The 13,036-nt window shown below is 42.4% G+C and overlaps 1 protein-coding gene and 1 pseudogene across 1 annotated transcript; both read left to right on the plus strand.

The window, feature by feature from the left end:
* Nucleotides 1–333: 333 nt before the first annotated feature.
* LOC142426597 (large ribosomal subunit protein uL2m pseudogene) lies at nt 334–6,350 on the plus strand (annotated as a pseudogene).
* Nucleotides 6,351–11,275: 4,925 nt separating this feature from the next.
* On the plus strand, nt 11,276–11,738 carry LOC142425596 (large ribosomal subunit protein eL27-like). Its single transcript, XM_075530892.1, has one exon. It carries the CDS (start codon nt 11,308–11,310, stop codon nt 11,716–11,718), a length of 411 nt encoding a protein of 136 aa, XP_075387007.1. The 5' UTR covers nt 11,276–11,307; the 3' UTR covers nt 11,719–11,738.
* The last annotated feature ends 1,298 nt before the right edge of the window (nt 11,739–13,036 follow it).

A 13,036-nucleotide genomic window follows, 5' to 3' on the forward strand; every position in this document is an offset into this window, starting at 1 on the left:
TGTGTCCTTTGTCTTTGGGCCTTTCACTCACTGGGATTTCTACTACTTGCTTCCTTCTATTTGTGGATTGTTTATGGAGATGATTGCCCTCTTGTCTATCTGTCATAGACTAATCAGTTGCCTGTCAGAATCTCACCCTTTCGCTCGTGCCTGGGTTGGAGAATTAGCATACTTCTTCGTTTGAGGGCCTGGAGGTTGGTCTCCTACCCTGAGCTGATTCCTGTCTGGTCTCAGATTCCTGACAGCCTCATCAGTCCAAACAGCTCCAAGGTCATACTGCCCCATCGCAAGCAGTCCTACCCATGTGTCCAAAGCGTTTCATGAAAAATTACCATGGATGGTAGACTCCACATCAAGGTAGGTTGCCACATGAAGGTAGACTGTTCTAGGAGACTCTGAGAAGAAATTGTATGCCTTGTCTCTCATGGCTCATTCTTTTTTTTTTTTTTTGTTGGCGGGGGGGAGGGGGGGGGAAGGTGCTCATTTTGAGTGAGTCGCTGGGTATTGTTTTACCACAAGTGAAAATTGGATTTGAATTTCTATCTGAGACTGGATTCTTGTGAGGACAAAGAACTGTTCTGAGTGACTTGGCAAATCTATAAACATTCTTCTTCCTAAACAGTGGGCATTACTTTTTTTATTTTTTCCTTCAACCACAAATCTGCATAGTGCTGTATGATTTTCGACTTCCTGAGAGAGGAGGTTTTGTGAGTCCTTGATGACATGTTGACAGGTATTGGAAATGATGGGATTGGAAAGCTGACAGGTGATTCATGCATATGTATGTCTTCTGTGATTATATTTAGCAATCTATCTGTGGTTATTTATGGTAGCATTGTCATGGCGATCAATGAGCAGTAAACAGGGCTCTCAAAGTCATAGGGAGAGTTTTCACAGCTTTCATGACCAACTGTGAAACTTCCATTTTAAAAATCAAATTTCATGATAAACTTATTGAACCAAAGCATTCCAATATATGCTTTTATTTTTTAAAGTTCAAAATCACAGCGATGTGCAAAAACCTGATAAAAATGAAAACCAAACAGAAGAAAAACAGGATTGTGGGCGGTTAGAAGCCAGAGTTCTAAGACCTCACGTACCACCTGTGACCTTAGGCAAGTTGTCCTTTCCAAGTCTCAGTTCTGCCATCCTTCATGTGGGCCCAATAGTGTCTGCTCCAGGGTAATTCAAGAAGAATGGCATGCTTTGACCCTGCAAGGTAGCCGAGCAAGCCCAGGAAAAAAGAAGCGTGTAAGATAGGTAAAACACATCTGATTCTGTACATTCTGGTTGCCAAAATCTTGATGTCACTCTAAGAAATCCATATGAAATAATACTTCTCTGGGGGCAAATAAGAGCTCAGGGAGGTTTTAAGATTTGGATTTTAGAAACATGACAAAAAAATTTGATGAGAATGCTTGGACCCATCTTTGATAATGAAAAGATACCCACTTGACTCTGCGTTAATTAATAATGATAAATGCAACACTACTTACAATAATCTGGAAAACAAGCAGCTGGTAACAACCATGCATCCATTCCTCAGTGTTTCTAAGGTGATACACTGAGGTTGATTTTCGTGTGATTGCTTTGACTCCCACTTTCAGGTTCACACCTTCTGTGTGCCATTCCTGGTACAATTAACTGAGATTTTTCACAGAAAAAAGTCTCAATTGTGAATTCTACTTAATCTCAGAAGGTGGACTGATCAAAGGCCACTTGCTTATTATCTTGATGATCTAGAGACTCTACTTCTCTCGGCAAAATCCTGCTTTTCCAGGCTGTAGAAACCCCCAAATACTTGCAGGTTAGTGACTATAGAAGCAAGGCTCATAGATTAGAAGCTACAATATTAACAAGTGTTTGACTGCAGTGAAAGATTCAGTTCCCCAGAGAGGTCAACACTATCTTAATAAAGTGGATGACTTACTCTATGACTCCCTTATCCCATACCATAGACCGTTGGCTCAGAAGGCCAGCCTGGAGCAGGAATGCTGTCAGGGAGAGGAGCTCTTAGTCTCCTCCGGTACATATTTTTATCCCCTCCCAGCCCAGGAAGTTATATTACGACCCCAATACCTGCCTCACAACAGTGCACGCGGCCTATGGGTACCGATAACTCAGTCTTTGCTTCTGAGTCTTGGGAATGAAATTTCTAGTTTTGCCATGGATTTGAGGGCTCTTCTATTTATGGCCCTACCATGTAGCAGTCCTGACTCTGACCTTAGACAGTCATCAGTCGTGAGAATGGATAGGAAAAACACCTCTGTACTTGATCCTGCCTGCGGCTGCTTTCTCTAGTCTGAGTTTGCCATCTTTCTGCTGTGAGCTGAGTCCTCCATGGGAATAAAGTCCATAACTTCTGAAATGCAACGTTCTTTTCATAGTCTAACAAGATGTAGAATAAGAGTTACATAAGTGAATCGACACCATCAAGTAAATGTGGAAAACTTATTAATATCACTAATTATCAACGAAAACCTTGCAATTATCCATCATCAATTAAATCATAAATGGTGCTGTGATTTTTAGTAGCAAGAGACTAAGAAGTCAGATGACTTGAATTGAAATCTTTGCTCTGACTTAAAAGATGAGAGACGTTTGGCATTTACTTGACTCTCTGACTCTCTTATCTCTTAACTTTCAAACAAAATGGTACATGTAAGGATGCAGCACAGAATTGAGCAGGTGGTAATTTCTCAATAAATGTAAGCTATTATTTATATATCTTATCCAAAAAAGCCCCCAAAAGAGCATTTTAACTTTTAAAGAAAACATAAAATAGTTAGTTCCAACTAATTGGCATACATTTGGCATATTATTTCTGAAAGAAATGACAGTATAAAAAACATTAACATTAAGACATACATTTCCTTTGATCAAGTCTTTATATGTTTAGGAAATAACATAAAAATAATCAGAGCTTCTTTATGTATGTATTTTACCTTCTTTAAATGTGTAAAAGCATTTTTATTACGGTTACTTAAAATTATAAAACTGCAAACAATTAAATGGTCAGCAATTAGAAATTGGTTAAGTATATTTGGTAGATTTCTACTAAGTACATTTGGTTGTTTTTAAGATACCATGTATAAATATGTGTTTTTCAAATGGTAAAATACCCATTCAAAGTCAAGTGGAAGCAGACAACAAACCATTATAAACAATATGGTACCACGTCTTTTGAAAACACCTTTAACAGCCCTTGAAAAACTGAACATATCTAAAAGCAGACTCTTGATTCACTCCACTGTTTCTTGCTCCTGGTGTTCTATCTTCCTGTAAATTACTCTAGTTAGTTGTTGCTCAGGCAAGAAATTATTTTTCATCAGAGTATTTGTACATCCTCGGTGTACCTTTATTATCTCAGCCGGCATCATAACTATTTTGTTCATTGTGGCTTCATGGGTACCTTGAGTAATGATTAGCATGTATCAGACACTTAATAAATATTTTTGATTAATTGCATGAATGCTTAAAATGTAGTACATAGAAAGTAAGCATAACATTTGATCAGTGATTAACACCTGAAGGCAGAATTATGGTCCTCAGTTTGGGCCTTTTTTATCTTTTCCATTTTCTCTCTAATTTTTTCTAATTAGAAAAATAGTTATTAAAATTGGCATAAACAGCCCGATTTAGAAATCTATCGAATTAAAAATTATTATGTATGATATGTTACTTTAATGCAAAAAAGAAAAAAAATGCCATGAATGAAACAGGGTGATTAGTTGTAATAGAAGGTATGTATCATTATCAGATCAGCAGAAGTTCAATTAAATTGACCATAAAATCTGATGGTCAAGAGAATTACTAACGGTAGTTAAAAATCCCAGAGATAAACTCTGAGATGACACTTGTACTGTTCTTGGAGAAATCTTGTATCATAAAACTGAATTAATACTCTTAGAACTAAACATGTATTACTCAGTTATAGTTTAACTTTAAATTCAGTTTTTTTTTGGTTTGAGAAAAAATAATAAATTATGAGATTAACATTTAGATTATGGCAAACAAAGCCAAATTTGTACTTTGTTGATCTTCTATCTACTGTGCAAGGTATATTATATGCAATTAAATTTTCTGCTCAAAAGTGATTTTGTTACTCTCGTGAGCAAAAATTCCTTTTTCTCATCCTATTTTCTGGGTTTATGCTATCTTTATATAAGTTCCTAGAGGGCTAATTTTGTATAATCTAATTATTAACTTTGGGCTAGTGGCATGCACATCTCTGTACTTACAAGAATGCTACATTAAAAACATCCTTTAAAATGGGAATGGGAAGAAAGAATAGCTTACAAGGAAGAGTGAAAAATAATATTTCTTTCATAATACATTATTAGTGCCTGGTACACCCTGGGGTGCTAAATATGAAACCGCCTTGATGGTTCATGTTTGTTAAATCCAACAGATAACAGCACATGGCTTGCTGTAATGTAAAAAAGTGCAATTCATTTTGCTAGTGTAACTGCAGTAAGATTACCTCCAGCATAGAATAATATGATGTATCTCTGAGCATAAGTAATTATTTTATAGGAATCAAACTACCTTACATGCATGCTAATAAGATAGCTTCTCTCATGTACCTAGGCTTTTTAATATCAATGTAAGTGATTTGTTAAAATGACTGAAAACATGGAAATTTAGTTATTAGTAAGCATTTGCAAATGTAGGCAGTAGGTAGAAGTGACATTGCTTTGGGACTAATTTAGGTGCAATTATGACATTTTATTACTATTCATTGTTTTTCAAAACAGCACATTTAGTCAACCACAAAGTTACAAAACAGTTCTATTAGGGCAACTACTAACATGGGCTTTAAAAATATCATTATTCTATGATGGGTCATGTTGTCATTAAGTGTTTCCAAAGGGAATTTTGAATTAGCATAATAATGACAGGCATATTAATGTGTCCTTAAAGTAAATCTCACGCAGCAGACTTGGTGTTTGGTCACCAAATCCTCCCTCCCTCCTTTTCTCCCTTTCTCCCTCCCTCCCCCATTCTTCCCTCCTTTTCTTTCCTTAGTGTCTCATTCCCTTCCCCGCTCCCCTCAATCCTTCATGCATTCTCTCCTCCCTAGTTTCTTCCTGCAGGCACTGTTTATGAGCGGCCATTATGTAGGAGCAGGCGCTCTTTTGTCTTCAGGAATCCAATGGGGAATAATGCGAACTTGGTCTCTCTTTGTTTTTGTGGAGCTTAGAGACCAGAAGAGAAATCAATTTTTGCATTCATTCAACATTTATTTATTGAGCAGCTACTAACTGCCAGATACACTGCAGCAGTTAAAAAACAAAGCAACAAAAGGCGCCCGGGCAGCCAGACTAAAGGCAGAGTGGTGTGCCAAGCAGAGCAGAACCCATCCTTCCCTGGTCTGCACTCTGTCACCTGCACTCTTTCAGCCTGTCACCCCCCCCCCCCAGCTGGCTGCCACCTCCTTTGTCCCAGCCTGCCCACCCCCTGCCACCCAGGTGATAAGCAAGGCCTTCCTGCAGTCACCGTCTGTTTACCTCACTGTTGCTCCCCTAACGCCCAGTCCTTACCTCCGTGGCCCTTGATGCTGAGAGGATGTGCTGGAGGCATCATACCAGGTACACCGTTACACGGGTGAAGATGCAGGCTCTGCGGGCGAGACCACACGGCCGACGCCCAGTGCACGGCATGGACGGGGCCACAAGCAGCCTTGTCAGAGGAATGATTGACTTCCTGCGATTCTGACCCAGGCAGGATCCCATGCCAGGGCCTTTGAAGAGAAGGTCGCCTTCGTCCCCTAGCATCCCTGAAGGTCAGCACACATGGATCTGCTTGCGGGGGGCAGCCGGACATGCGGGAGCCTTGCCCCAGAGAGCAGAAAGGCTGGCGCCATGATCGTCCACTCAAACCACATCGGCCGATGGCAGTAAGGGGGGGCACCCCCTCTCGGGGCCCGGCCAGTGGGAACCCTGCTCAACATGTGGAGAGCGAGCCTGACCGGGGAGCCAGTATATCAGAGGGGCAGGCACGTGAAGGGGCCGACCATCGTCTAAGAGGCATATGCAGGCGCTAGAAATGGGCACAGCAATGGAGGGCCTGGTCTCTGACACGGCCCATCACAAGCGGGTCATAGCAGAGCGTGGGACTGCTGGCTGGGCAAGAGGCCTACCAGTGGGCTCTGGCATCGCAAGGGATGCTGGGCTTCCGGGAAGATTCTACCCTTGCCCCCCATGAAGAATTATGTGAAGTTACACGCAGCTGCTATGCAGAGCCAACCCCTGGATTCTAATGAAAAGACCCTTGATTCAAAAAATAGGCAAAAACATGAGATGGGAAGTGTTTGCTATGTTCTAAGAACACTACAGTCCATAGACTGAAGAAGGCACAGGTACGCACAGACACGAGGCTGTTGCAGGCGTTCAGGTGAGAGCTGATGTTAGCTGGAGTAGTAGCAGAGGAGATGGAAATGAAGGAACACATATAAAATGCACTTAGGTGGCAGAATTGGCAGGGCATTTTAGGCTACTGTGGCACAGTTGAATTACTTGGTATAGTGCTTCTACCCACAGTCTTGGTAATTCCCACCAGATGACTTGATGGAAACATGCTACTGAATATAGGAAACCAATCAGGGAACTGGCCTGTTTGCCATTGTGCTAGGTATAAAATGAGCCATCTCAGAAGCAGGGTCTCAATCGACCATCCAGAAAGAAGAGCCAGGAATGAAGGGCATCCTTTGGGCCCCAAGAGCAGACGCTGAACGGCTGCCATCGAGTAGAGGAGTGGGAGAGGAGCAGAGGTGCCAGAGCCAAGAGCCAGAGTGGAAGACAGCAATGGGCTGCCTGCTCCAGGCAATGAGCAAAGCGCAGTGACTTTGGGTTTGTGACATTTAAACTGAGCAGGGCAAAGGATCGTGTATTGAGAGGCCTAGACAAGAAGGAGGCATGTCTGCAGACATGGCTGAGAAGAGGTGCTGCTGGCAAAAGAACAATCCTGAACATTTCTGGCCCTGACTTCTCTATAATGGCTCACCTCATGAACTGATGAGTGTGGTCTATGCATTCTCTGTGTGGTTGCAATAGAGAAGTCGAGTGCTGTGATGCAAGAAGTCGAGTGAAGTTGATGCAAGAAGAGGGCAAAACGGTTGAAGGTGGGCGGCGGTTATTTGACAGGAAGGATCCTTGGGCAGGTGATGGATTTTCCTTCTTCCTTGTGAAGTCAGAGACAGCACTTCCACACCCTTTGGGCAGGCACCCTCAAAATATCAAAGTCCTAAATTTCAAATCTGATAGTTTTACAAAACGATTTCTCATAATCTCAGCTAAGAGAGACTGTGCCTTTGTCATTTGTCATCTACAAGCATCATTTAAAAAGTATTGCGACCAATGAAACCCAGTATTCCTCTGGTTATTTGAGCCTTCTTCACCCCCCCCCCCCCACTATCATAAACCCAGGCCTGCCTTTCAATTCTGGCTAGATTGGAGCAGATACAGATAAAAGGTCACATTGGTACAGATAAGAGCTCACAACAGAGAAATCCCTCGGGACTAATAATAGGAGCAGAGATACCAGGAGGGTAAGGAGAAGATGGGGGAGAAAGGTTAAATATTACATTTTTTTCTCTTTTAGGAATTATTTGGAAGCAATCATCAACTCCATTTTGTTTGTTCTTATTCCTGTGGAAGCTGTATTTGCTTTCTTTGAATACTTGTTAGAACTTTCTGAAAAACATGGAAGAAATTTGGATGTAGGGTTCCCCAATAAAACAGTATTTCTACCCTTTTGTAATTGAAGAACAAAAGTTTTGCCACTAGGATTAGAGTTTATAGAGCCATGGGGCTTCCCAAACAGACCACATTTACTCATGCCTTGGGGATCAGTGGATGGCTGCAGACACATTCTTGAAGTGATATCCTTGCCTTAGTCTTGTAAGGATGCCTTCAAAGAAAATTTTTTTTGAAAAGACCAATCAAAACATTGACTTCTCACAAAGTCCTCAAAGGACTCTTCTTGAGGTCCTAGGAAATGTCCTTTGAATCCAAATTCAAAGAAGAGGCAAGATCAAGGGTGTCTGGTGGATGGGGTAAGGTTTCCCAGTGACATCTGTGTAGGACAGCCCTGGCTACCTTGGAAGAATTGAAAGGCTGCATTGTTCGGAAGGGGAGAATTCCTGGGAGAAACTTTCCTGCCTTTTTTTCACCAGCGCAGTTTTCCATTTCCTTAAAATTTCTTCATAGCAATCCCTCAGGATCACCCTATGACTTTTGAAAACAAAATCTATCAAGATTATTCCTTGTAAAACCCAGAAAACAGTCACAAGAACATCCTGAACTGCCCTCTCTGCTTTGAATTGAACGGGCCCATCAGAATCTCTTGGAAGTAAATTTTTTTTAGATCATTTTATTGGGGGGTTCTTACAGTGTTTATAACAATCCATACATCAATTGTATCAAGTATTGTCTCAATTTATCTCTTTGTTTTAAAAGTAATTTTACTGGAGGCCCATACAGTTCTTATCACAACCCATCCATCCATCCATTGTGTCAAACTCATTTGTATATATGTTGCCATCATCATTCTCAAAACATTTTCTTTCTACTTGAACCCTTGATATCAGCTCATTTACTCCCTCCCCATCCTCTCCCTCATGAAATTTTGATAATTTATAATTTTTTTTCATGTCTTACACTGACTGCTGTCTCCCTTCACCCATTTTTCTGTTGTATGCCCCCTGGGAAGGGGTTATATGTCAATCATTGTGATTGGTTCCCCCTTTCTTCCCCTACCTTCCTCTTCCCCTACCATCCTCTTCCCCTCCTGGTATCACTACGCTCATTGTTGATCCTGAGGGGCTTATCTGTCCTGGATTCCCTGTGTTTCCAGCTCTTATGTGTATCAGTGTATATCTTCTGGTCTAGTTGGATTTGTAAGTTAGAATTGAGTTCATGATAGTGGGGGTGGGGTGGCAGGGAGGAAGCATTAAAGTACTAGAGGAACATTGTATGTTTCATCGGTGCTATACTGCACCCTGATAGGCTCATCCTTCTCTTGTGACCCTTATGAGAAGGGATGTCCATGGTCTACAGATGGGCTGCACTCCCCCTCATTCATATTGATATGATTTTTTGTTCTGGGTCTTTGATGCCTGATACCTGATCCCGTCGACACATCATGATCACACAGGCTAGTATGCTTCTTCCACATGGACTTTGTTGCTTCTCAGTTAGATGGCTGCTTGTTTATCTTCAAGCCTTTATGACCCCATATGCTATATCTTTTGATACCAGGCACCATCAGCTTTCTTCACCACATTTGCTTATGCATCCATTTTGTCTTCAGCAATCCTGTCTGGAAGGTAAGCATCACAGAATGTCAGGTTATTTGAACAAAGTGTTCTTGCATTGAGGGGGTACTTGAGTTGAGGCCCAATGTCCATCTGTTACCTTAATACTTAACATATAAATATATGTACACATCTCTTTCCCTACCATTATATATAAATATATTTACATATGTACATGCCTGTATTTAGACCTCTATAAATGTCCTTTGCCTCCTAGCTCTTTCCTCTATTTCAAAAAAACAAACAAACCAAAAACATATTGTTGAGAATGAGACCCAAACCCATCTGTAGATAAGGAGATATCCCCTCATAGATGGGTCACAAGGAAGGGATGAGTCAACCAGGGTGTAGTATAGCACCAATGAAACATAATATTCATCTGGTTCCTTGAGGCTTATTCACCCCCCACTATCATGACCCTAGTCCTGCCTTTCACTGTGGGCTAGACCCGAGCATGTGCACAGGTAAAGATAAGAGATAAGAACCCATGCCACACAGAATTCAGGAACAGGAATGGGAGTAGTGATACCATCAGGGTAGGGGGAAGGCGAGAAGAGGTGGGAAGGAAGAGGGAACCGATCACTCTCCCCAAGGGGCATGGAACAACAGAAACCATGGGGGCAGGGAGAGAGTGATAGGTGTAAGATATGAAAATAATAATATTTTTATAATTTATCAAGGGGTCATATGGGCGGGGAGGGAGGGGAAAAAGAGGAGCTGATACTAAGGGCTCAATAGAAAGTAAATGTTTAGAAAATAATGATGGCAATATATGTACAAATATGCTTGATACAATTGATGTATGAATTGTTATAAGAGATGTAAGATCCACCAATAAAATTATTTTTAATAAAAAAGAAGAGCTGATATCAAGGGCTCAAATAGAAAATAAATGCTTAGAAAATACTGATGACACCCCAAACTATTAGGGTCATCAATGAGGGAATTGGGACAAACCTGAGAACTTTGGCACAGGGAATACATAGACTATCAGAAAGAGGGAAGGACACAAACACAGAGGAGGCACAAATTGACAAGTGGGATATACTGAAGATAAAACAGCTGTGTACTTTGAAAGAATTTCACCAAGAGAATAATAAGAGAGTCCACAGATTTGGAAAACATCTTTAGCAAAGGCCTTATTACTAAAATCTACAGCGCTCTGCTAGCTTCCAAAAAGAAAAAACCAAATTGCTCATTGAGGAGGTGGGCAAAGAACCTGAATAGAAGTTTCACAAGGGCAGAAATCCAATAAACATATGAGAAAATGTTCTCAATCATTAGCTATGAGAGAGCTGCAAATTAAAACAACGATGAAATACCACCTAACACCCTAAAAGATAGCCCAATTAAAAAAATCAGAAAGTAACACATGTCGGAGGGGCTGTGGTGAGATGGGAACTCTGGTCCACTGCTGGTGGTCCTGTAGGTATGTACAGCCACTATGGAAATCGATTTGGCAATATCTAAAACACGGAAATCGAGCTACCATAAAGCCCAGCAATCCCCCTACTGGGCATATACCCAGAAGAGGCAAGAAACAAACCAAGGCCAGACATCTGTGTGCCAATGTTCATCACGGCACAGTTCACAATTACAAGGAGTTGGAAACAATCTACATTTCCATCAATGAACGAATGGATTAAAAATGTGATACATGCATACGATGGAGTACTTTGCATGCCTACGAAACAGTGATGAATGCATGAAGCACATCGCTGCATGGGAAGAACTGGAGGAAATCATGCTAAGGAAAGTAAGCCAAGCACAAAAGGATAAGTACATGAGTTCACTGAAGTAAGCTTAAAAATGCAAAAGGGGCATAGGGGAAAAGCTACTACATACAGATATTCCTGGGGTGAGGTCCAGGCAGGGACCAGACCCAATCCAGGGATACAGATGACAGCCAGCTAAAAAGGAGGGGAAAAGAAAGACAGAAAAAAAAGATGAGGGCTTCCTTTCTGTTGTCGGCCTGAGAGCCTGTTGTCGAAATGGGCAAGTTCATGAAACCCGGGAAGGTGGTGCTGGTCCTGGCGGGACGCTATTCAGGACGCAAAGCCGTCATCGTGAAGAACATTGACGACGGCACCTCGGACCGCCCCTACAGCCACGCCCTGGTGGCTGGAATCGACCGATATTCCCGCAAAGTGACAGCCGCCATGGGCAAGAAGAAAATTGCCAAGAGGTCGAAGATCAAGTCTTTTGTGAAGGTGTATAACTATAATCACCTCATGCCCACGAGGTACTCCATAGACATCCCCTTGGACAAAACTATCGTCAACAAGGATGTCTTCAGACACGCTGCTCTTAAACGCAAGGCCCGACGGGAGGCCAAGGTCAAATTTGAGGAGAGGTACAAGGCAGGCAAAAACAAGTGGTTCTTCCAGAAGCTGAGATTCTAGGTCTTGAGTCAAAATCATTAAAAAAACACCCCCCAAATAAAAAAAAAGATGAGGGTAGTTTGGGAAAAGGGCACTACCCCACTCAAGGGGAGGGTGTTGTTTATATCTCCACGGGAGAGGGAGATAGGGACCAGACTTCAATCTGGTGTGCCAAGACAAGAATGCAACATATGGGCATGAAGCAGGGAACCAATAGAGAGGTCTGCAGGGCCAGCCCCAATCTCAACTACGTGGACAATCCTGCCCCCATTCCCCCACTCTCACTGCCCCCAGAAGAATGCTCTTCAGGGGACAGCACTGAATCTACAGCTCAGGGAGAGAGGCACAACTGATCAGAGCACACAGGAGCAAATTAGGAGGAAGAAGAGAGAGTGGAACACATCCCGGCCCACCAAGCCCCGAGGATGATAGTCCTGCTCAGAGAAGCCAATGCACAGAGAGGACCATAGGGCCGGCCCCACCGTGAGACACGATGTCCCTCACTGACCTGTAGCACTACAGGGAATAACACTGGAGACACAGTGCAGGAATTGTACCCCATCTGACCCCACCACACTGGGGTGAAACACTAAGGTCGTGCAACAGAGCAGCAAGGGAGCAAAGCAATGAAGTCCCAGGGGAATACCAAAAATAGGTTTTGGGGACAGGGCCTGGCACCCCATCAGACTCAACTGGAAAACACTCCTAAAGGTCTACAAAAAAACTACTTAAAGGGTTTTCTTTTTTTGTCGTTGTTGTTTTGTTTTTTTGTTTTCATCTAGATATGATAGGCAGAACAAACAATCTGGAGGAGAAAACAAGGGGACTGACAGTTCTGCGGGAATGTGGGAGAGGGAGAGGTGGGGGGGGGGGGGAAAGGAAGGCTTTGTGTCAACCAACCCAGGGATAAGGGAAAAACAAGTGATCTAAAATTGATGGAGAGGAGGGCATAGGATGCCTGGTAGGGCTTGATTAAGGGGGTGGTAGTTACACAATCTGGTGTCAATTTGAGACTTGAGAGGATTACTAGTGAAGGGGTGGAGTTTAATCTATCAATCAAGTCATAGTCAGTGAGGCCTCTGTGTGGGAATGGCCTCCCCCTGAGAATTCTGGGAACTCTTGCATTTTCCTTCTTAGAGGCAGGACACATCCTCTTTCTCTTGACTCACTCCCTGGAAGACACTCTACTGACCAGACACACGGAACTACGCAAGTGTACTTAGCTAGAGAAGCCACATGGAGATCCTTGTCAGTGCTGAGATGCTTATACTACCATTGGATCCAAAGACTTTCTACACACTGGCCTGTGATTGTCCTGCATTCAGCGTCATTGCATGTG

Source organism: Tenrec ecaudatus, chromosome 14 (genome assembly GCF_050624435.1).
Source record: "Tenrec ecaudatus isolate mTenEca1 chromosome 14, mTenEca1.hap1, whole genome shotgun sequence".
Lineage (NCBI taxonomy): Eukaryota > Metazoa > Chordata > Mammalia > Afrosoricida > Tenrecidae > Tenrec > Tenrec ecaudatus.